Raw genomic sequence first — 26,072 nt, 5'->3', positions numbered from 1 at the left:
TTTATTAAGATAAACCAGACGAACAATAAAGTTCCTCTACCCAGAAAGGAATTTAGTTATTTACTATCCAAACTATTAACAAAAGCTCTGAAGTTAAATTACTAACCAAGTGATGACAACTTAGGAAAATACCACAAGCTCAAGACCAGAATGAGCTTTAAGTCTGAATGAAAAGAAACAAGTTCTTGCAGTTGGTCTGTCCTCAGTCAGAAAGATGAGGAAGCACATATGTAATCTCCAGAGAACATCAACAGGAATCTTCAACTTGGACATACTGACCAACCATACAGCCATCTTTAATTGTAGAATGTGTGGATACATATGCCACCCAAACAAAAGAAAATTTTTCTTAAGATACACAGTTGAATAGTATTTCTATCAAAAAAACAATTCCTTGACTTCTGTCACACTCAGATTACTATGCGAGGTCCCAAAATTTCATACAAATACATTAAAAAGACCATTTCTATCTAATATACAACTCACACTTACTTGAGCATTAAAGGAGTGGATGAATACCTAACAGCAAGTGAGTTAGTCTTCATATGAGAAGACACATACACAATGAACCTGTTTTTTTGCAGGTGGAAGCAATTTTCCTACTGACTTGCCACTGTCTTCCAGTAATGAGCCAGTAGAGTGTGGCTCTGGTTTTTCTTTCAAGGTGACACAATACAAATCGAATCTGCAAAGTAGGACAGTGGCTATTTCCTGCAAGTCTAGTTCAGCCTTCTGCCAGTCTAACATTTCCATTATATGGCAAAAAGAAATCCCTGGTTATGTGTAATAAAATTCCAGTACCTTTTCATTGAAGTGAATTTCAACAAATTTCCCAAAACGACTGCTGTTGTTGTTGCGAACAGTCTTTGCGTTTCCAAAAGCTTCTAATAGGGGATTTGCTGTTTAAAAAAAATAAATTTTGTAGTGTTAAAATTCAATCAAGAAACTATTGATTGAAAAGAGAGAACAAATACATTCTAGTTAACCAGGGAGCTTACTTGGAATAAGGTTTGAAAATCAAGGGAAAAATATTACCTCTAAGAATAATACATTTTGCAAACTATACTGGATATATTGTGGTGGAATATAAAATTAAGTAATTAAGTATCTCCTAACACTGCAACATACTTGAATCAATACTGCAAGAAATTCAGAGACAAATGCAAAAATTAGTCAGTGATGTTCTACTATAGGAAGAAGGTAAATAACCAATACATAAACTACATGAGACAACACAGAATTTGACACTTCCCAATTATTTATTATTCATGAAATCTAAACTACCCACTTATTCCACAGACAAAAATGCCACTTAAATGTCATGCATGCAATGTATTAGATTGATTCAGAAATTAATAAATATAATATTAGAAAAGTGTGTTGATTTCCAAAACCAATTAACACTGCCCTTTCAAATTAGGTCAATTAAGTGGCTGACTGACTTTACTTTTTTACTGGCTGCTGCTTTTCAGCATGTTAAAGCCCATACAGAAAGGGTGGCAGCAAGCAGTCTAATTCTCATATACATATATATATACACACTCACAAAAACATCATGCACAGTTTAAGCAGTTTGAAAGTCCTTATTAGTCATGAAACAGGAGGCCTCTGAAAGATGGCATTTGACTAGCTTTGAAGATCAAAGAAAAATAGTTCACTGAATCATGTTAACAATAAACCACTAAAAATATCTGCAAGATATTTTAAGACTTCTAGCTAAAATTAAGCACTGAAAACTAAGTGAGCAGACACTTGGATTTAAAAACTCCACTGACAACCATTTAAATATCTGTCATGAAGAAATGACACCAATGCTTGGATAAAATATGGGTGATAATGCATCATGTAATAGGACATGAGAATTAACTTTTTTGGTTTGGCTGTACTTTCATTTTTCTAACAACTAAAGTTTGTAAAAATGCAAATCTGACTTTTTACAAGATCTTTGATAACTATTCAGTCTTTTATATAATATTAAGTTTTAAAGAAAGGATTATGAATAAAACCAAATTGCACAAGGTCTTTCAGCTAGGTTAAAGGTTCTTTTAGCAATACATATGCCACGAGCATATTCATTAAAATCATGCCTTCAGAATTCATGCATCAGATGCTGTTCTAAATTAAAAAGCCCAAAGTCTTTGAGGAATACCTACAAGGACCAATTAATTTCCATCAGGTATTATACAACTCCTGCTCACTTTCTAAGTTCCTTTAGCACACAGTGGATTTCGCTAAGGAACTGATTTAAGCACACCCAGCAACAAGAGGTTATTCTCTCAAATGAGTGGTTTAAATTTGAAAACAGGAAGATTTAAAGCAAAAGTAAATTATTTTTTTAAGAAAAAAACACAGAGTCAAGAAATTTCAAAATAAATTTATGCTTTAGAGGATTAAAACTGATGTATGAGGAATTATTAGATTAGCAGAAAAATTATCTAGAATCACAATTTAAAAGAATTTCCCTAATTTATTTGATTTTGGGAACTTTATAGTGATGAGGAGGAATTACATTTTTCTGGTACTAACATATAGTAAAGAAAAAACAATCTTGTCCTTGCAGATTTTATGCAGTTTAAAATTCCATTTGGGTTACCACCTCAAGTACATAAGGTGTGTAAAGTTCAATTCAAACACATGGATAAACATTTTTAGATAAACAACTGTATGATACTATAATAAATTTTAAAAATAGTCACAAATGAAAAAAATTCTAAACCTTTGATCAAAATCAACTACCTATAAATTATGCAATTATGCTCTAGAAAGCATGATAGTATTTCTATACTAGCTTTTATTCACTTGCTGTTGAGTCATATTTCTGAAAAAAAAAAAAAATTGGAGCATTGAGTTAAATGAAAGAAACTTCAATACCTTCTACAATTCTATCATCAATATCTTGGCCACTGCCATAGGATTCTGTCAAATACCTGCAAAGCAAGATAAAAATATCAGTATGATTCTTCTCATGTCAGATTTCCTCAATTTATCAGGGTTTAACATGGCTGTGCACAAATACTAACTAATTATTATAGGGAAAGCAATCTTAAGTTCCCAATACCTCTGCACTTTGACATAAACTTTACTTTAAACCTTTAACTTTTCTTTTTTGTTAAAAATACTCTTGCATGCTTCAATTTTTTTTCAATACTCCTAAGCCTGCTAGAAATTTCTTTTCAACGTGCACATGAAAATTACAGTTTAATAGAAATATAATCAAACTATTACTGTATTACCTGCATTTGTTAATAATTTTATTAAATATATAACATTTCATGTCTATTTCCTGAATTTAAGACTTGCCATCCACACGGTTTCTGTATTCATATCAAGGGTTAATAAAAATCCACATAGAGATGGTGAGGATAAGAAATTACAGGTGTACAATTAAGGCAAGATTCAATTTAGCAATTGAAGAAAGAGTTAGAAAACAAAACCACAATGTACTTGCTCCAAAGTTCCAGTCCTTTTTAAATGTTTTTCTTCCCTGCTCACAGGACATGCTTTCTGGGACAAGTTAAAAACACTTCTCAAAAATGGGGCCTTCCAAAAACCTTCAGAAGCACTAAAAGAGCTGCACTGGTACCTTTTATTTTCTCATCACACAAGGGTAAAATCTTCCAGCTTTTAAAACTCAGTTATGTTTTGTACATGGACACTATGGTGAAGGGTGGTGGGGAAAAGCAACAGCAATGAAATTTGCCTGTTGTATAAAGATTTCTTCATTTGCTGAGAAGCAGAAGAATGATCTCTGTTAAGAGCATCTCTTGTGAGATATTCTGCCATTGCCTGCTGTCTTTTTTTGTTAATCTTGGCAGGAATAGAGTCAGGATGTCTCCTGATGTAAAAAATCATTACCAGCACCTTGCAGTAATTCTTACAGCTACTTATGAAAGGTTGCACAGGGACAGCACAGAGCAGTATGAAGGACAGACAGGCAGTTGTGACCATTCTTCATGGGATGTGGAAAATAAAACCTCTACTGTAGAGAAATACTAGAAAATGCACGGTTAGGGAAAAGGGAGTTAAATATTTATAGAGGGTAAAAAGTCCAAGGCAGGGCAAGGGAGCATATTTACACTGCCTGCACTGTGTTTCCCTGCATAACCAGGCCACCTATGACATGGGTGTATTTAATGGAGCAGTTCTTTCCAGTTACAGTGTTCCAGAGTGATAAAAAGCCATTAAAAGATAATGCAGATATGGAAGCAGTATCAGCATATCAGCAATATGGCTTCTATGTAGTTAAATATGCTTGATTTAGTATTGGTTGTACATGAACATCAATAAATAAATAAATCCCACTATTCAGTCTTTTTCAGTAAACTAGGGTAAAGTACATTAAAGTTAAAAAGATACTCAAGCAAACTAAAAAAAAAAAAAAAACAACCCTAAGAGAGAGCACAGAAATACACATTTATGGCAAAACCAAGTGTCTTGTAAGATGCAGTTAAAATGTCTAGTTACTTTTTTTATCAACCACAGTACCAGATGTGCAATACCATAATGACTGCATCATAAACCATAATAACTACATGATGTCACTACAATTGAGTTAAAGTTTCTGTGAGTATGTAGCTGTTTCTGCACGTTATCATGTCAGCATTTAAGTTTAATTCAATTTCTTGTAATAAAGTGCACTTAGAAGCTAATACATATCTCACTGAATTGTATCTTAAACCCACTGATTACCTTAGTTTGCTCTGCCTCTATGTCAACCAAATGCATAAACACAAGAGATTCACATACTAACTTTGGTGCAAACATACAAACCTCAAAACAAATTTAGTGTTTTCTGTCTTGCCAGCTCCTGATTCTCCAGAGACTATGATGGATTGACTCATCTTAAGCACTTTCATATCACGGAATGCTTTATCAGCTTAAAAGAAGAATATGGTTAACATGACAAAAATTAATAGTCAGCAGAATTGCAAGGATAAAGTTAAGCTATAATGCAAAAATTAACATTTTCAGGAATAAAAACTGTATCTTTACAATTAAATGCATTACAGTTATTAAATTCTGTTTCCTTTTAATTTACACTTCATTTGTAATTCTTCCAACACTGGCATGTAAAAAGTCAAAGTCTTGAAAACAAAGGCCTACTCAACTATATCCAGAATATAAAAAACCCCAAAATCAATAATTTAGAACTAAATATTTTTAATTAAATGCATTTACAAAATAGTAATCAATGTTAATTTTATATATTTTTAAAAGGGAAAACTTTCAGTTGTACTTGCATCAAGTAATATCCGAGGAAACTTGGAAAAATCTCTCTTGTTATGCAATAGGTACTAAAACCCAGCTAATTATATTTTTTATTTCAAAATAAAATGCAAAACAGTGAGAAGGCTTTTTACATATCAAATTTTGATTATAGTTTCCAATTCTTTTTTATTTTCAAAAGTGATTGAAATCAGATTTAAGCCATAAATAACATTTTAATGTACTTTCTGTTTGTAACACAAACATATAAAGGGAAACTGTGTATGTGCTCTGGCAACATGATATAAATCAAAGAAAATTACTACACTGAAAAACACTGCCTATCATTATTATGCCTTTTTCACTTATAAAGTTTGAATCTCCTTATTTCTTTTTTAGGTTTGGAGTTTTTTTAATGGCTGCAAATTATATTTAAACTGTTAGACTCAAAACACTGCAAGTGCAGAATAATCCTAACAGAGTTGTCACAGTTACTCATTTCCAAGTTCTTAAAAACTGCATCTCAAAGATGAGAAGATTTGCAATTTTAGCCATTTGTGGTTTTATAATAGTTAAAAATAAATTAATTACTGCTACAGGTGGAAATTTACAGATAACTCTGAAGTATTCAATGTTCATTTTTTTAAGGGACAAATACAGGCTCAATACATACCAATTGCAAAAACATGTGGTGGCAATGTTCCCAGCGATCTACCTTGGTACATTTTAATAGTATCTGAAGAATAGAACTTAGGTATATCGAAGTATGGGTTCACTGCAATAAGAATGTTGGCTACATAGGTCTGTGAAGAAAACAATGAACAGCAAATTACTAGGCAGTATCCAAGCAAGTGGTTAACAGCAATTGTCTATTACTATTGCAGATAGTAGCCTCCCCATATAATAACTGCATTTAGGATTCTCTCCAGCTAATGCAAATACAAGACAGGATATATTTTTAGAGTTCCTTTAATTATCTTCTCAGCATTTCTGTGAAATTATCCTGGGAAAATTTCCCAACCACCGAGCTGTGGAGTATGTCCTGAATCTGACCTTTCTCCCAATCTCCTTTTAAATTATTTCCTATTGTCTGCATTACTGGATCAAGGACGGGACGCCAAAACCTCCTGCTCAAAAGCGAATAAACTAAGCTCGTGGATAGCATAACACACTGTCCTCCAGTGAGGAGGATAGCTTTTCAACATCTAATGGAAGCAACTCAGCAGGAAGGACTGACAGGATCCTGCCTGGGAATGCATTCATGCCAGGCAATAAAAGCATTCAGCCAAGAGAAAATTAGCTATAGCTGCTTCCACAGAGAGAAATGCAGAATGCAAATGTTCTCTCACAGAGAGGGAATTTGAGAAGAATCTCAGACAAAGGCTGCTTTTTACCTTTCCATAGGACAAGGAAGACTGAAGAGAGGGGGGTTTTTTAATGTTTCTGAAAGAAACTCTCAAAGCTTGGTTATAATTGCTAGGTTACATACAGGGAAGAAGAGGAGTCAGAATCAAATTAAAAATTAGCTTTGCAGGAAGAGATCTGCAAACAAAGAAAATGAGGTAAACCTTCAGCTTGAATTTGCTCTGTTGTTACTGAGAATGCCCCTAGAAAACTGAAATTTGGACACTATTGTGTGATACATTAACTGAAGGCTAGATTACACAATATATGACATTTCTTAGATAGCTCTGTTTTCAGCACTTATTTCACCAAAGAAAAACTCTTCTGCAAGAGTTACAAGTACTGATATTAATTTTCCTTTTAATAACAAGATAAATAATCCTGGTTAACCAGGATTTTTAAAAAGCATAAAACTTTACAAGAGAAATGTAGAGAAATTCTAAACTGGAAGAAAAGGTCCATTTTTTTACCTTCAGAAAATATACATGTTCTAGACAACATATTAGTAATAGTTGTTTAAACTGAAAAAAGGCATTATGAACAAAAAATACTATCCTACCCCATGGACAGTTCGCATTCAGAATTTTACTTCCTTGGGGGGGGGTTTATTGTTTGGTTGGGTTTCTTTAAGGATTATTTTTCCAGAGCAGCATTCAAATGGCCATTTTTATTTATTTATTTTAAAGCTGGTGCTTGATCTTGAGCCATAAAAAATTTAAAGCTATGTAAATTAACTGCAACAGAAGAAAACAATCATACCTTCTTTTTACATATATAAAAGGGTTTAGCTAAATTAATTTTACAATATATGCTAAAAGAAAAGTTGATCATTTTAACGTAGACACTTAAAAATATGTAGAACTGTTTTGTATTATCCCTGGCCAGCTTTCTATTAGGGAAGAAAATAAGAAAGAAAGAAAACTCTTATCTTCTGTTTCGCAGCTGTCAGTGTCTAGGCAGATGGCAAGGACAAAATGTAATTTAGTCAGAATTCATTAAGTACAATTAGGCAATTTGATAGCAATATAAAAGATTAAGATGGACATCTGAGCTAGGAGGTGTCAAAGACGGCACCTGTTGCCTTCGTTCAAAAATAATGAAGAAAGAAAACCATCTTTGTTAGCAGTGAAATAAGTTACCTGTAGGAACATTTGTGATACAAAGCTGTGCTGTAGGTGAACACAAACAGTCATATAGAGAAAAACCTATCGCTCTGCCTGCTAAAAATCAGATAGGATTCTGATCTAAAAGTATAATGTAAGGAAAAAAAGGCAAAAAAAATAAAGCCTACAGCCTCAACCTTTCCATGTTAGCAGTTCTGTTATAGGAAAAAAAACAGAAGTGGAAACACTTGGGGAATTTTTGAAAGGACATCTCTATTAGACTGGTTGTCATGACACACAATACTTACGTAAATTCTGTCTTTACTGTACCGAACTTTGATATTGTGAAGGAGAGTGGCTTCATTTAAATACATCAGGGAACCTGCAAGTAAAAAACAATCATATACCATTAAGAGCTCAGGACTATCTTTAAGTAGAGACAAAAAACTGTATTTTGATTTAAGGACAATTTTCTTCCTCTTTTTTTGTTTACAGTTTAATCCCATCATTTCTTTACACTGTCTTGAGGCAAGAATACTGACTCAAAGAACATTTTAAAAACCAGAGACCTTAACTGCACAATTGGAGTTACAGAAAACAAAAAGTCAGACTGCAGGAGCCTCAAATATAGGCTCTACTCAATGTAAGCTCCTTTAACCAGCCTGTCAGTCAAATACAGTGTGTCTGCCTTTACACCAGCCTCTAAGCACAGTACCTGACGCCTACCAAAATTCCTACCAATGACTGTTTCCTTCCTTCCAGCTCCCCTCTCCAATCGCAGCCACAGTGTCCCCGGAGTAATACCTCACAACTGACATTTGGAGTAACAGCTAGCTCCTGGTGATTTTTGAGTTGATGAATATAAACATCTAATCTGGATCTGGAGAGAGCAACAGCAGCATCATACCACTAGGCACCAACCCAGACTTCCCTGCTTCAGTTCTTAATTTTGTGAGCATTAGGCCTCCTCAGAGAAAATGTCAGGGGGAAAAAAAATGCTGACACACCAAAACCTAGTTGTATTTTTCTCCTTTGTTCTTTAACATGAATCATCAGACCTGAGATTAGCTCAGATGGTTAGAGCACAGTGCTGCTAAGACCAGTGTTGTGGGTATAATCCCTGTATGGGCTATTATTAATTTAAGAGCTGGACTCAATGATCATTGTGGGTTCTTTCCAGATCAGAACATTCTGTGACTCGGTAATTGCTGAAGTGTTACAGGGCGGTGGCACCCACAGAAAGCTTCAGACTGTATGGGTTCACATTCTAGCAAAGCCGGTCCTTGTTTTCAGCTATAAAGCACTGGCACTACAGAGGTAATTTCCAGTTCCCACTGTAACACTGTTAAAAATATTATCCCTAAATCTAATGAGGGCACTGCTCATTACACAGTCTCCTTTTTCAAATATGCTCAATCCTTTTTATCTTACTGCTTACAATCAAATGTACGACACTATTTTGGGTAGTGACAACTGACAGACTTACAGTAATACAGTATGAAAACTTGTATGCATCCAAGTACTGTGGATGGATTAAGCACTGTACCATTAATGTCTTTTCCTTTCAAGGAAAGACTGGACATGGCACTTAATGCCACAGTGTAGTTGACACGGTGGTGTTAGGTCAGATGTTGGATTCAGTGATCTCAGAGGTCTTTTCCAACCTAATTGGTGTAATAGTAACCGCTACCTTGTGCCTTGCACAAGGGTCACATCCACCTCTCATCTATAATGACCAACAAAGTTGTTTTATGTGAACTGACACTCTTTTGCAAGGGCTGCAGCAGCAAAAAAAAAAGTATTCTAACTTATTTACACAAATGTGCAAAAAGGCCTGCTACACTTTTTTGTATGACCTAAAGTCAACCTGCCCAGCCACCTTGCCCCACAAGGATACCTGCTGTTCAGTAAGCAGCTTTTAATATCTCTTTCAACACTCCTCCTGCTGAACCAAAATATACTGGCAAAGGAAAATCAGAGCTTCTCAAAACCATCTGTTTTTGTTTTCCATCTTTTGCCCTTCCTCCTGCAGTGGACTGAGGAGTGGCTGTGGTTCCATCCCCTACTTACCTGCAGCAGACTGACCTGAAGCAAAGTCAGGTTCACCAGCCAATTGCAGCCTCCTTTTGGCTTGCATAGCTCTGCTGAATAACAGGCCTTCCCTCCATTACATTACTAAATATAGCTTTGTTTCAAATATCTGGAATATTCACACTTCTCAAAGGACCTTGTACCTTTTGCTTGTTTTCAGAAGAAACCACCTTCCTCTACAAAATCTCTTGCACTTATATTCCTGTGTTGGCAGAGGCACACAAGGCACACACTTTAGCTTTACCCTAGGTAAACTCTCCCTTTGGATCATAACAGCCTTGAAATCGTGGCTGTGCACAATTCCTTCCTGACACAGCAGGCTGGCCATCACCACAGCAGAGAACATTCCCCCACAGCCCCACAGTCACTGGTACCTGCAGCACCCGAGCACAGGCACCCGGCGCTGCACAGCAGGACTCGTCCTCCCCTCCCCAGGCATTCTCACTTCACATGGCTGAGAAAATTCCACTGGGACCACAAACTGCAGGTCTGCCTTCACCTCTTTTATTGGGGTCATCCCAAGAGAAAGAGACATTAAAAGGAAATGGGCCAGAAACAGAAACTCCTGCATGCTCTAATCAAAGCTGAAGTCTCCTTCTGCCCCTGTATGTGCCTGGGAGGGGACAGCATAGTAAAAAACTAGGAAACTGGAATTTGAAGTCATTTGGATCCTCAGTAGTGAGATGAGAAACTTTTACATAGTAATTGTCTATCAATATCCTTGACTTTATCTTTGTAGGAACCTGTCAGAGTTGCAGTATTTTAAAGGAAGCAGTTAATCATCAACTTTTTATTAGGTTGTTTATCTAAAAAGCCAAGGACCCCAGATTTCATTGTGTCCCCAGTGCTCTCATTGTAATTAAAGCAGCTATACCTGCAGACTCTGTGTGCAGTGGGAGCTTGCTACCCAAGGGAATGCCACCACCTCAAGACATGCAAACTCAGGCTTATGTCAGCAAAATCAAAATGTATCTTCTTTATAATAAATCCTTCAGAAGAGGCATCCATATCCAAAGGCAAAGGAAGTCACCAGAGAGGGAGAATTCTGAATATTCATATAGCTCATATCTAAATATAACTAGAGTATATACATGCATTTAGTTGTCCATATATTTACTTACATGCACACTAAGTTCATATAAGTGAAGTGAGGCACTAAAAACTAGAAAATGTCAATACCAAATTTATTCATAGTGGCCCTCCTGCAGAACCACAGAACAGGGTTTCTATTGAAAATTATTTTATGAAGTAATTGCAAGGCTCTGCGTCTGTAGAACTGGGGGTTCTTTAACAGTCTTATCCAATATCCAGTCCTTACAACCACCTTTCAGAATTTTTAGAATAGTATTCTAAGTACTCAGTATAGGTTTTTTCCTTAAAAATCAATGATACCCAACACAAATACTCTCTGACAGAGAAGGAAATTTTATTTGGGATTCACATATCCTGCAAATGAACCACAACTTGTAAGCAGCAAGTTAGAATATGTTAGGAAAGCTAAAATAATGTTTGATACAGAAAGGATTATTGAACAACGTATTTTCTCTGATAACTTAGTTTAACAGTATTCTGTTGGAATCTTAAATTACTTCCATAATCTCATTCCAGATTTCAATTCTGTGACTAGGACACAGAGGTGTAAGGACATCTCAGTAAAATCACTGGCACAGATGCACATATTAAGTGCATTTCCCTAACAATCACCATGTACAGAGAATACAGGTAACAGCTTTGAAAAGTTTGAAACCACATCCTTTTTGCAAAAATATAAACTGCAAGCAAGGCTGGCAGCTTGGATCTAATGACACCATCTAAGTCAGATCATAAGACTCAGATCTCTTTCTGTTTCTTAGGGAGAAGCTGTAACAGCTGCATTTCCTGTCATGGAATGTAAATACGAAACCCTGTTCCAGGACAGGAATTGAGGTTACATCACCTAGACCAGACCCCTAGGCTCCATTTTAAATGAAGAACAATAGAAGATATTTTTGTCCACCATTTACAAAGTCTCCAGTGTTTTCACCAAGCAGTAAACACTATAGGAAAGGTTTAAAAGACTTGTCTTCACAGTATTCAAGACAGGAGAGGCTCTGTGATTTGCTCATAGAGAGCAGTAACAGCAAAATATTTAACAGATGTCTAAAAACTGGTCACAGCACTCACTCAGCTTGCTCAGTATTCTCTCCCCTCTCCCCAGATTTGACAAATCTTTCCATCCATGTAACTATAAAATATTTAACAAAATAAAAGCCCTGCAGATCAACAGTGACATTAATTACACAAGCTCACCTCAAAACTCCTTCCCCAGCAGCACTCCTGTATTCAATTCAAGTCTATCCATTTCCAGTGGTCCTGATAGGTCCAGATTCCCATCCTCAGTTTTGTGAGGGTAATCTTAAAATTTATTTTCTATTACCTCTACTTCCACAGGAATGCTATCTGAGAAACTCCTTAAATGCAGGAAAATGCTACACAAATACAGGTGCTGATAATGATACTGAGTCTTTTGCCACACTATAAAAAATAAAGTTACACCCATAATGCTGAATGGAGTTTTTCTGAAGTCAAGCAACAGTTCTATGTGGGAATTATGTAACTATCCATTCCTCTAAAGTGTTCAAATGAAAACTAAAACCCACAATAAATTATATTTAAAATGGCATTCCTTTAAGAAGTTTAAAGGACTAGCAAAGGTCATACATAAATTTGAACAAAGATGTCAAGGAAGAAACAGGAAGCTTGTAAGGAAACAATATTCATTTCATTGCAGATTTTTTTTCAAATGCATAATTTATTTTTAAATTCATAACTTACAATTATCTTCCACATCCTTCTTGCTATCCTCCTCGGCAGGAAATACTTGATTGATAGCAGCCTGGAAAGTCTGTTTGATAAGAAACATTAATATTGTCAGAATCCATAAAATAGGAATTTAGTTTACATACATCTCATGCAATCATACAAGTCAGTGCACTGTAATTGTACATGATTTCAAATGAAGTCACCAGCTTTATACTGCAGAACTGGAAATTTTACTGAGTTACTAGATACAGATGAAAAACTGCTGCATTTAAATTACTACACTACATTATAAAAATGAATTCATTAAAATACATAATTTAGTAAAATAATATTTGATTCTCAGGTCAAAAATTGCATGTCATACTGTGCAATACAAAAAATATCACTGAAAAAAATATTGCAGAGATAACAGTATTATAAATGACACACAATTTCCTCAGTTTTGCAAAGAAGAAAGAATAAAATGCAAATCATTAGTTCAGTCAAAGGACTGTGCTGACATTATGATATGCTGGTTTAAAATATTCCTACTTAAAATATTAATGTTCAATACATAACATCCTCTGTATCACCAAACACTACAGCTTCGGTTGTTGTTTATTGGGTTTTTTCTTCAATAAATCAATACTAAAGTATAACAAGACTTTCCTTCAAGCCTTGTATTCCAGTCATACAAAACTATCATTTATCAAGTGTTCACATCCAACTGGAAAAAATCATAACAAAAGAGACTTTGTTTCTTTTTTCATCTCCAGAAGTCATAATTTATATTGCTGTAAAAAGGAAGGAAAAACATCCAAGCACACATGCATTACAGCATCTGGACAAAAATATCAATTGTACAAAGGAGATTTTTAATTATATTTTTTTGTTTACTGTAGTAACAGCTCGTTTGAGCTAGTGATGAATGAACAAAACCCCCATTGTACCAATTAAACATGACAGCCACCATGCCACTGCAGGCACAGGCTCCTTTTCCCCATGGAAATGGAGACAAGAAGTCTAGTCTAATATTTGAAAAGGCAACCAGCTGCATCTAAAGAATGAACTTAATAAACAAACATGTTTGCTTGTTTAACACTGTACTCAGCAAGGTAGTCCTATGAGAAAGATCTCCTAGGGAAATTTAGGAGAAAGACAGCAACTTGTTTCATGTTTGCTTGAGCACAACGGCTTGAGAGGTCCTGGGGCTTACACCATCATTCACAGCCACAAATTCCAACTCTCTTTGAAGTGGGAAGGGTTAAAAATGCCTCAGAGCAGAATTTATTGCTGCCAGATGGAAAACATTAAATCTACAATATCCCTTCGCTACCAAGTTATCATAAAGTATGCAATTTGTAGCCATAATATAATATATTTTGTCATCCCCTTATCAGGATCTAATGCAGAAAAGTATGTACAAGATGTTTCCCTAAGGGAAACAAAGCTGCTCAATAATGTTGGAACATCTGAACATCCATCACACCAACTTCCCAAAATATCCTTTATCAGAGCTTGTGAGGGCCATAGAAGCCTTCAACATCTTTACCAGCCTCAGAAGGATGCCTGCTGCTATTATTATTCAGAGTTTTGGAAGGGCAGAGATTCACCACACCCTTTCCTCCCTCTCACAGTCTTACCGTAACTACATATTATCATCATAATTTTCTCTACAAGTTTGTCAACAGTAAAGGTAAATCTTGTTTGGTAAAGATGTATTTGAATACAACAGCTCCCCACATGACCAGTTCCCTGATGAAAGAGTGGGAAGGTTTAAAAATAATATGAGCAGCTTCACAAAAATGGAACTTCACTTCTTGTTCTTGTCTGCTGATGTGTAAACCCATTAACCACTAACAAAGGCAGGATAGAATGAACAGGATTCCCAACTATTCTGTGAGACTCTTCATAAACTTCTGCTGCTTTAACATTTCTGGAGCTAAAGTCAGCCATGCTACAATTATCCCAGAAGAGGAAGGGTTTTTTCAATGTCTTCACCACTCAGACTTCTGATTCAAGATAAATTTAAGGAGAAAAGAAAAGGAAAAAAAATAAATTCAAAGAATTCATGCTGTATTATCTCCTGTCTGAAGCTCATGTTTTTCTGCTGGACTTCTTAGATAAGAACATAGGTAGTGTTTCAACTGTGCCAACAAAAAAATTCACTGCTGTATTTCACAGTTGGAATACTGCTTTATGTAAAGCAAAGTACTTTTTACATAGATAAGTATGATAGCTAGATGTGCAGAGCTCCAAGTACTAAAATTTTAAACAGAAAATGAGCAAGGTATCCTAGATCTATCAATCATAAAACATCCAAAGAAATTCTTTACTATACTGTCCCATTTTTAATTTTTTAAACAATTATTTTAAGGAAAAAAACCCTTGAGATACTTGAGGGAAGACTTTTGCATTAATCATAGCTTAGGACAAGCTTGTTCTAAGAAAGTGGAGAGTGTATTAATCTTATGAGACAAAGTGGTTCTTAGGAAGCTTCTGAAGGGGTTTTTTTTTTGTCGTCTTTGTAATGAAGCAACCCTTGAAATCCAATGGTAATCTTAACTATTCTCCCAGAAACTAGATGAGTGAAAAAAGATATCTTTCCATTCAAGCAGGATCTTCTTTCTACCATGTAATCCAATATGTGTAACCATGCCTTCCTTTATACCTTCAGATACAGACAGGAGACATTCCTACTGTCAGCTGTATTTCAGAAACCAACCAACCTACAGCAGTACAGACTGTGTGTAACACAGACAAGAGCATGTCTCACTTGCACAAGCGCATTGATCTCACTGTTAAAAAAACAAAATAAACCACCTTAGCTTGAAGCATTGAACTTTGAACATTCTGCTCTTACCTTCAAAGTACATTTATTCATTCATACTTAGCTGGGAAAAATACCTTTCTGGTTATTCACTGCATACCAGAGCAGGTGGCCCATAAAACCTTCCATGACCCTTCAGAAGTGGCACAGAGCCATAAGGTGTCACTCAGTTGGAGGCAGAAGGGGTGTCAGCGAGTGCCTGCAGCACCTCACACCTTCCCAGTGACTGCCAGAAACTCATGACTGCTGATACTCCAAGAAGAGCCTGCCCCCTACTCCTCAGTGCCCCATGGTGCCCAGAATGGCATCTCAGGGTGCAAGCCCTCCCAGTGCATCTCCACCTAAGCGCTTTATTCATATTTGCTACCTCCAGGAAAAGAGTAAACTCCCTATTTGGCAATTTCACTGCCAAATTTCACTGTCATCTGCCTGCTCCTCATTTTAGCCTCAAAGAACAAAAAGATACACGCAACAGGATCCAAGATTACAAATCCCAGTACATTCAGAAAAGATCAGTTTAAGGAAAAATGAAAGCACAATACTAGTTGAGCTAACAGCAGGTTCCCTCTCTACCTGCCTCTTCCTTGTACCACCAGCTGGTGGGCCACAGGCCAGAACTGCCAGCTCTCGTACCACCAATCCAGTTTGGAGCCCGTTCTCAGGGCAGGACTCCAGTCATTAGCAAAGCACTCTCCAGTTCCTTTGGCTTTTTTTCCAGTCCTGGCATTTATAAGCCTTGCAAGCCAGTGATCTACTTTTTGGGAGGAAGCTCCCATCACGTAACACATGCATCCTCCGTTCCAGTGAAACGCTCCGGCAGCTCGCAGTGTTGTTTGTGCAGGGCAGGCTGGGTGACTCAGATCCCCACCTCTCTTAGACACACAGCCTCTGCACAGAACTGTAAACACTTGGGGATGGGCTGTGCTACCCAAAACTGCTACTGCTGGGCCTTAAGGAATTGGTGTGTTTGACCTTCAGAGTCTGGTCTGGGTATCTTGGTTTCATAATGTGAAGTAACCTGCCACCACAATGGCCTCAGCTCCTCTGCCCCCCTTCCGCTGCTTGCTGCCATCCTGAAAACTTTCCACTTCTTCACATCAGATCTGTTCTCTGACCTGGTTTGGGGTGTCACACAGCTTGGCAAGTGGAGCGGGACAGTGCCACTCTGCAGTGCCAGAGCTGACTATGGGTGGGGATGGGAGGGAGGGATTTAAGACAGGGTGAAACTGCTGCCTTGCAGCATATACTGCAGTTATTGACAACAGTGTCATAAAAGGCAATCATCAAACACATGCATACACATTTCCTTTTCAGACTGTGACCTCTGGTAAGCTACCAGTGCCTACAGAGAATACATATGACATGGTAATGACCCAGATTAAAAAATAATAATAAGTTACACTGCCCGGATATGTTTACAAGATCAGGTTACTCCTCTCCTCCCTGTAATTATCATGGGCAACTCTGGAGCTGCTATCACACGTTCTTGCTGAAGAGCATTTCTGAACTACCATTTTAAGAAAACAAAGTGATAATAAGTATTAATGCTGACTACTTCAAATGAATGGTGTAAGTATACAAGGACAGAGTCATCTTAAAAAGTCAAAAAGCAATGAGAAATGTTTCTCTAAAACAAAAGCAATGACACCTTGAAAAGACTGAGAAGGTAACCAAGAAAACTTTTTACTCCATCTTATATTAACGTAAGGTTAATTAATTAAGTTTGATATTAAAAAATAGAACCAAATCTCTACAACATTTAGACTGTGAAGTGTTTGTTGCCTTACATGAATGAACATTAGGCTCTTAATTGATCTGCCTAATTCAAAACAGCCAACAGCAGAATAACAAACTCCCTAGACAAAAGACTTTTTTTGTTGTTGAGAAAATCATAAAGCAAACTATTTGCATTCTAGGATCATTTTTTGTTGTTTTGTTGGGTTTTTTACATTATATATGGTCCCTGAGAGGAGCACATGTTAGAAATAAATTGTGACTCAGAAATATCCTTATCCTTATTATTGTTTCTGTTTCAGTGTAAAGGCTTTTGCTCTTTATGACATCAGGACTCTTGGGGCATATAAACAGACACAGCAGTAGAGGTGAAATTTATTTAAGTAATTTTAATATTAGCCATAGATTTTGAATATTTAATATACTTGTCTGAATAATCTTGCTCCTCCTCAAACTGACAAGTTAATACTACTACTACTTAAACTACAGACTTTATCTCTCTCACTCAAAAATCAGATGTTACACTTGCTTTGTATTTCTAAGGAAGGCAAAATCAACTTCCTCTCCAAGATGCACAAAAAAGAAAGCCTATAAACATTCCCCCAAAGGAAGGGCTGCTGCATAACCTTTTGACCTGTGACAAGGCATTCTCTTCTACTGCTGACATAAAAAAAAAAGTTACAAAACACATTGTTGTCTTTTTTACATCCTTGAATATAAAGAAAAAACAAAACTATTAGAAAGGGCATAAAAAATATATTAAAAACAACTGAAATCAACTTTTCAGGCAGTGCTAAACTTATTCCAGCTAGTACAACCCAGGAATCTAACCATTTGAATTAGGATAATTGATAGCTACAAGGTGCTTCCTGTAAAAACTGGCATTTAGTTACAGCATACTGAGTCTGAAAGATGTAATGATAAATCAAGCCATTGGAGCACACTAATTAGGATGAATTGGTGGTCTTAATTTTAAAAGTTACATTTATTTTGACTTTAATTTGATGTAGCAATTCCATAGTACCTTTGTTTAACATCATATTACTTCTCAAGGTACTTAAGAGGATTCATCTCTCAGTCTTCATCAGTCTAATGGTATCTAATCTTAGCCAGAGCCCAGCACATCCCTGTAGGACCCTTCATATGCATGTAAGGAAAAAGAGAGAAGCTAATCTGAACAGCAGGCTCTTAATCAGTGTCTAATTGAGAAAAATAAAGCATACAGTACTGAATCAAGAGGCTGTGGAGATTCAAACCTCCCTTTCATGAGTGAGTACTCAATGCACATGCAGATAACTGATGAAGTACACACTTCTCATCAGTGTGGGGGGTCCATTGCAATACAAGCTAAAGTGAACAAAGATCCTTAGCCAAACTTAGAACAGCAAATTGATTTTCCACTCCTTCAGGCTATGTTCAGTTGAAGATACTGGCACAGACCTGGCCTATAGGTAAGGTGGATTCTTGTAAGTTTTCTCTCTTTTCCTCTGTTTGTGAGATACTTACCTTGCCTTTCTGATTCAAAGGCTCAATAGTTAAGTTGTCAGGGCCAATGTCCACAATCATCCCCATCTGAAACCCATCAGTTGGGTGTGGAGCCCAAACGGGCTTCCCGTCTTCCATTGTGGGATCTATCCAGTATTTCCTGTATGAAAAAATAAAACTCAAATTAATCAAAACACTTTGTATACAAATTGAATAAACCATCAGGGTCTATTAGACAGACTTTAGTTTATTGTGCTTATTTCTGTTACTCAGTATGAAAGGAGACAGCCCCTGCAGACTGGAGCCAGCTTTTATCCAGCTCTCAGTGCTTTGTCTACAGAGGACACCCTGTGGACTTCAGCAGGGAGAAGACTGAACACCAGAACCATTTTACATGGGATTCACACACTGCTCCCTAAGGTCTTTATCCAGTTTCCCTAACATGTGAACTCCTGAGAAGGGAGTCTATCTCATTATCAAATTAGAAGTGCAAGACAGATTCAAAGCCAAGAGTGTACTGGGAGTGTGTATGTACACAGGCATGGATACACATGTAGAGACACACATATATATGTACATGCATGCAGTGGGTCATAATGGGTACATGTCTGTGCTTGGTCTGGTGTACAAATATTTGTATTTTTGCAACAGCACATGTTGAGGCATTTGAGCAGAAATCCAGTCTCTTGGCATTTGAGACAAATGAATGTGTCCACTCCTTCTGTGTGGTTGAGCATATGGCTTTCAAATAACCCACAAATACATTTATTCTCGATTTATCATCCTGTAACTATTTTAAAGGCTGACCTCCTGATACTGTAACATTACAGTTCTTCCTGTTAAGGAACTTTATTTTCCATTTAAAAAATGACATGAAAATTGTTTTGAAATAATTTCGATCTGCAAGTGAAAAAGATGCAAAGGGCAAGATATTCAAACCTTATGCTCCTCAAGTTATACAGCTAAATAAGCTCCCAATTAAAAGGGAGTATTTGATTGCATGCAATACTCATTGAGCTAACCAGGAAAGTTGCCAAGGTTGGCACACTCTGAATGGCTAATGGTGCCATTTTAAATAAGCTGAATTGGTCCCCTTTTTCTTTTCTTTTTTTTTTTTTTTTTTGGTGGTTTGATTTTGGTTTCTTTTAAACCGACTTTATAGTCCTTATCCTAATAAGAATAGAGTCCACTCGCTTAAAAGGGTCAATTCCCCTGGCTGTTCCTTACTCCTCTTCAAAACTCATTCACGTACTAAACTGACATGTTTTAGTGATTCCAAAATTTGTGTCAAGTAATCTCATACCACCAAGGTAACTTGCCTCTCTCAGCATGAAAGAAATAAGCCTGCCAGACAGCAAAGAAAACACTGGCAACAAACTCCAAAAGTCTAGGGAAAGCTCAGGAAAGTGTCCCACATTTTTCTTTTCCTGTACCTAAAGAAAAAAGAAGATCCAAAATTTCTCATAAACAATGAAGGCTACAGATCCCTTTGCCACAAGCAGCAGCAAGGAAAAAGAGTGATTGGCCCACCAGAATGCCATACAACTATGAGAATAAAAGGACATTCTTGCCCCTTGGAGGATCTGTCAGCACATGCTGCACATGACCTGCTTTTTACTGCCTCCAAGGACAGGTTAGAAAAGTTTGAAGGGAAGGAAAAGGCTGGCACTGATGTCTGAGAATGCTGCTGGTTTTAGTTAACAGCAAGCTGTCTTATTCCTTGGCAACTTTAATGTGAAATTACAGGAAAACTTGTGATTTACTTTTCTCCCACAAACAGAACATAGTTACTTCTTTTAACTACACACAAAGTTAGGTTCTAAAACTGCCAATATCACATTTGCTTCTCTATTTACTTCCACGCTTTTGCCACAATCCATGAACTCTGCAAAACAGCATCTTCATCATGTATTGCCATCACTATACAATAAAGCCTGTAAACAACATCTGCATTCACTCACAACTGGCTGTTGGCCATTTTTTCTTTATTTTATGATACTGAAAAAGGAAATTTTTTTCCAGACAGACCTGACCTCTAGATCCAACTACCATCATGCGCATAGTTGCTAAACAGCTGGGTTTATTTCTGGATATAACCAAGCCTTCATTTTTTCACAAACCTATCATTTGCTTTTAAAATGCTAGTTCAAAATAGTAGTTAAACTATATGTCACACAACCACTAAAAACAAGGCTGCCTTTTACACTCCAAGTAGCGTGGTCAGGGCTCCGGACATAACCATGTTGTACGAGAAACAAACCCTAAAATTACTGCCAAAATTTCAGCAAAAGTTAGAATCCAGCCTCCCCAGTTCACATCCAGATCCTTCTGCTTTGTTCACTGACAGGGTTTTTTTGCATTCTTACATATTTTTAAGGCAACTTCATAGTTTGTTAATAAATTATGACAGGGAAGTGTCATAAGCTGAAAAAATCCTCTTGAAAGACAAAGCAGTGATTGAATTCAGCCACCACCAGGAAATGCAAGTGTAAGAAAAGTACCTGAGGCTTTGCAAGCATCTGAGACGCCAATGGATGAAAGCAATCTAAATACAAGTGAGTCAGTTATTAATGGGACACTTAATTTTAATAAATACAGCCTTCTGGCTGAGTAGTGACATAAAACCAGTTGTAACATTTTGAGTTTAGCACCACTCCATCTCTGTCAGCTGGGACTCTGCCAGGGAGCACACTGAAACTGGATATCAAAACCTACCAGGTATTACCTACTCTATTATTTACACCCCCATCTGATGTATTGTGCCATTGCCTTGAGACGGATGCATGAAGCCTATTCCTGAACAAGCTCTTGAATAGCCAGTTTACAGAACAGCATTTTACAGTGAACAGAAACTATCAGTGGGAACAGACTTTTTTTCCCAATATGCATCCATCTAAATCCAATCTACATGTGGTTTACCACACTGCTAAAAGAGCATACAGTTTTTGAAAGCAATGAAAGCAAAGAGACTCATGCTCAGGCTAAAAGGCAACCAGTTTGATAGCAACACCACCAAACACAAAGAGTAACTTGATTGATGCTTCCAAAAAAGGAGATCAAAGAATCTATCATCCACATTTGTATGTATGCACTCAGCATATATTGATTTTAAGTTGCTGGATCATTTTGGTCTCCACAATTAAGACATCTCCAAAATGAAGAAGAGACTTTGCAAACATTATGCTTAGAAGTGGGAAGCCAGCTGTCCTTTTTCTACATAGAAAGACCTCAGGAACCTAGTACTGGAGTTTTTCTCTCTGCTGAGCATGAGAGGGATAGTAATAAAATAAGCCTTTGCCTGAAGCTGGTAAACTTAATAGCTATTGCTTCAAATGTCAGATTTTATTTCTTCATAATTGGTATGCAATAATAAACCTTGCCTTAATTATCAATAGGAGTACTTAACACATTCAGTCCTGGCTAAACACTAGAACTAGTGTTCAAACAAGTTGCAAGAGAAATCATTATTATTCCCCCTTTTGGAGAATGTTTACTGACAATCTTTTTCTCAAAAAAAAAAAAAAAAAAAAAAATCTATATTACACATTGAGTATAGGAAATAACTAAGATTTCTCAGTTGAATGTTGACACACTATCCTCCCACTTGTGTTTACTTCAGTAGTATTGATTTTAAAAGAATGCACAACTATATTTGGGTGTTATGAACTATTCAAAAGGAAATCAGATGCTACCATCTGGTGAACGAATTCTACAAAGGCAAAATATACTAATGCAATTTTAAACCTGCTGCCAGGACCCAGAGGCAGGCATTTGCATGATCTGATCCTACTTACTATCTCTGAACAGTCTGCTATTCCAAGGCACTGTACCAATTGCTCAATTAACTAATTAAAACAAATGAAAAATTAGACTTCATTAAACAACCACCAGTAACTCACTAAAATGGCGAAGTCCAAAGAAAATAAACTAGTTAGTATAGGTATAGTAGTAAATCATCACTGTAAAACACAGATATTTTTTATATTAAAACCACTTTGCACTTGTGTGTTTAAGAGCTGCTCAAAGTTCTGCTGATTAGAGCAGGCATATGAGAATACTCTGGGAAAGGTCCTATAAACGTACAGAAGAGACTAGACTGAGGAAAATGCTCATATACAGTGGTACCCTACCATCAGAATTACTTCTGCAACCCCAGTTTACTGCTCAACTGAAACTTCTCCAAGTCAAAGCTCAGGCAGCATGCAACACTCTACTCCTGGTGATACAGTATTTCAAATGAATTCCAGATATAGCAGAGATTTATTTTTATTTGAGCTAATTAAAATAAACTTTCTCTGAAAATCTTAACCCCAAATTGTTAATTGCCACTATCTTTTGTAGATGTATGCATGTAAAACAAAGAGCAATCATTCCACATCTGAGAATTACCAGATAAAAATTTCTTTTAAAGCTACCTGCTCTGACTGCTTGGGACAACTTGAGCACAACAACTGATGAAATTATCTCATGGCATGCTCATTTTCTTGTGAATTTGCATGTATCAGCATGTTTTCAATACTGAGCAGCCAGAAACTGATTTCTGTAGTGTTTCCAGATTAACCACTCCTCTGTATTTGTATTCACCTGTATTTAACATTCACATAGGAAATACCTTCTCTGCTTTTGTGATTACTATTCAATAATAAAAGACAAGACAGTCCCTCATGCTTTAAGCAAAGGACAAATCCTACTTTCTCAACATTAAACGTGGCAATTAGCAAAGTGCAATACACCATATCATTTCTGAAAACACCTTTGCCTAGAACATTGATACTCCTGGAAGAACAAATTTTAAGGAGCAGAAGAAGGGGTGTGGCAGGGACAGGATTAGCCAAAGATCTGTACAGCTTCCTCTAAAACATCTCACCCTTCCTGTGTGTTAACTGCTGCTTGAGCCATTTCACCCCAGCTACCCTCCTGTTTTGCTCACTGCTCTGCCTCTTGCCCTCTTGATCACCTTGAGAAGTACTGATGCAGGGCATCAAATCTGTGGCAGGAAATTTCCCCCACAGCAACTGAATGTTTCATGTATATCCCCATCCTGAAAATGAGGTGATACAGGTACTGCTCAAGAACCCTCAGCTTCAAAATACATGTGTTTTATGCTTTTTCAAGTGCATCATATTGATTCAATCAGCACTTTTGTACATCTATGCACATTTCATATAACAAAAATGTAGCCTATTAAAAAAGCACCTATTGTAGAAAGCTTAGCCAAAATAATTTGCAACTGAGCAGATTTCTGTAAGGCTAAGTGTCTTCCAGGTATTGTTTACTAAGTGCAAAATTCTAAGTATTGCTCAAGAAATAAAAAGAAATCTCACATGGACAAGGAAATCTGCCATTGGAGGTTACAGTGAAACTTCAAGAAATCCAGATGGAGGAGAATTTAGGCAATTTTAACAAACATACCAACTCTGCAGATACAGCAGAGGAGTCCACAAGAGAGACTGTACACAGTAAAAGATCATTTGTGGCACACCAGCAGAGGAGAAACAGCAGACATTCTCATGAATTGTACTACGTGCGAAGATGACAAGCAATGGAGAAGATGGAAGATCAAAGGAGACTTAGCAAAGGAAGACAGCAACAAATATGTCATGTTCATTAGCAAATATTTGTCCAATTCAACTACTGTTATACAAGACCAAAATGAATTTTGTACAGCTTGTAAGTTTGTAAAATTCTAACCACAGTGCCAGTGGTCTTTTGACTATGACACTGAGAAATTAAAACTCAATTAGTATTAGAATCAGCAAGATCTGATTATTTCCTCTGCGACTCCTGCTCTTCTGCCAGATTTTTAAGCTACTGTTCTCTCAAGAACATTATTCTTATTTTAGATCCTACTAAGAAAATAGAGAGATCTTTGTCCCAATTCTTGTTCATTAAAATAACCTGAGTAGAGCTTCCTGACAAACCAAGAATTAAGTATGCCAAGGGGATCTGCATAAGCATTTTCAACTAACACCAATGACTGCTACAGTAATAGCAACAAGCAGAAAAACACAAAACACCATGTCAAATTTGAGCAGCAAAGTTAAAATTAAGTAAATAGCTCCTCAGTTATTGTCCAGACACTACTTGAGAAGCATTACAAAAGAGAAATGAGGACGAGAAAAAACAGAAGAAAACTAACAAGGCCATAAAAACACTTTGAAAGAGGTTGTTCAACTTAACTCTTTCAGGCTTTCCAAGTCAGCTCTGGTGAAAACAGCAGCAGCCAGAGGTGAAGAAAAGACATACCAAGGCAGAAGTCACCAAACAGACAAAGACATCAAAGCAAAATCAAAAGTATCTTAAGCCATCTCATAATATATAAACACATAGGATGCACTCGTGCAGATCTAGCTGCAGTAGTTCAAGCAGACAAGGTGAGCTCTGGCAGTACCCTGTGGCACTAGTCATGCTGTGTGACCCCTGGCAGCAGTGCTTAAGCACAGTGGCTGAAATCATATTCCATGAGCAGCCTCAGGAAGGTCCAGTAACTTCAAACCCCTCCAGCTAGCACTTGAACGGTGTATTTGTTTATATCCTCATGTGCCACTTTTTCCAAGTGTAAACATGAGAAAGAGCAAATACTTTTTGAAGGCTGAAGATGACTCTCTCTAAACTAATGAACTTTAAATTCTCCTCCGGTTATGTCATTTTTCAGCCTTCCCCACCCACTCATCTTCTGCATCTTATGCTCTCCTACTGTCAAATTAGTGCCCTGTTTCCCCACCAAATATGTGCGGCTGCCAAGCTATTGCTCATCTTCAGGTGACCTAATGCAAGAACTGATATGTTTATTCTCTTTAAGCCTATGCACCCATCAGTCTCTCTTTTAGCTTCATATACAAGGTAAAACAAAAGCAACCAATTTGCCTAACCCTACCAAATACAAGGAACCTCACCTCCAGCACAAAAAGTAGAAAATCTAATTATGCAAATTTAAAAAAAAAACACACTAAGAGTCCTTAATTTGATTCCCAAATACTTAAAAGCAAATGGATCATTTATCATAAATATTGGTTATTTATCATATAAATACCAATACCTGGTCACTGGCTTCCATAACCTGAACTGCCCATTTTAATAAGCAATTAAGACACCAGAATTTTAATCCTATGTAGACCACCATCAATACTGGCTAAAGCACATCTTTGTGTAGCCAGCAGGGCAAGCATATATTGCATTTTATACCAGCTTTTGTCCAGCTGATTCAAAAAGAGGCTGAGATAGATTCAGTTCAGGGATTCGGTCTAACTCATATGAACACAGATAAACCCCCAAAAATTAATATCCTCCATACAAAAAAATCAGAGGACAATTCCTAACCACCAATTAATTTAAAGGGGGAAAACCCAAGCCAAACAGAAAAAAAATAAACAACAAAACAAACCCCACTTTTGAGTGCTTTTGAATTTTTCTTAATTCACCAGCAATTCAAGAACTTT

At 36.8% G+C, this 26,072-nt stretch overlaps 1 protein-coding gene across 4 annotated transcripts in view; it reads right to left on the bottom strand.

Moving 5' to 3' along the window:
• Positions 1–26,072, bottom strand: part of MYO6 (myosin VI) — a 106,697-nt gene that overhangs the window by 59,512 nt on the left and 21,113 nt on the right. For all 4 annotated transcript variants that reach the window (XM_079298971.1, XM_079298972.1, XM_079298973.1 and 1 more), the window contains exons 2-8: positions 18,655–18,793; positions 12,618–12,687; positions 8,021–8,094; positions 5,879–6,008; positions 4,771–4,876; positions 2,872–2,927; positions 802–899 (exon numbers count right to left, since the gene is read on the bottom strand). In XM_079298971.1, coding sequence (XP_079155097.1) covers positions 802–899; positions 2,872–2,927; positions 4,771–4,876; positions 5,879–6,008; positions 8,021–8,094; positions 12,618–12,687; positions 18,655–18,771 — 651 coding nt within the window. In that variant the 5' untranslated portion in view covers positions 18,772–18,793. The remainder of the gene's footprint in view (positions 1–801; positions 900–2,871; positions 2,928–4,770; positions 4,877–5,878; positions 6,009–8,020; positions 8,095–12,617; positions 12,688–18,654; positions 18,794–26,072) is intronic.

Source organism: Erithacus rubecula (genome assembly GCF_903797595.1).
Source record: "Erithacus rubecula genome assembly, chromosome: 2".
In the NCBI taxonomy this organism is placed as follows: domain Eukaryota; kingdom Metazoa; phylum Chordata; class Aves; order Passeriformes; family Muscicapidae; genus Erithacus; species Erithacus rubecula.
The sequence above is the reverse complement of the archived record's forward strand: the minus strand, read 5'-3'. Positions and strand labels throughout refer to the sequence as shown.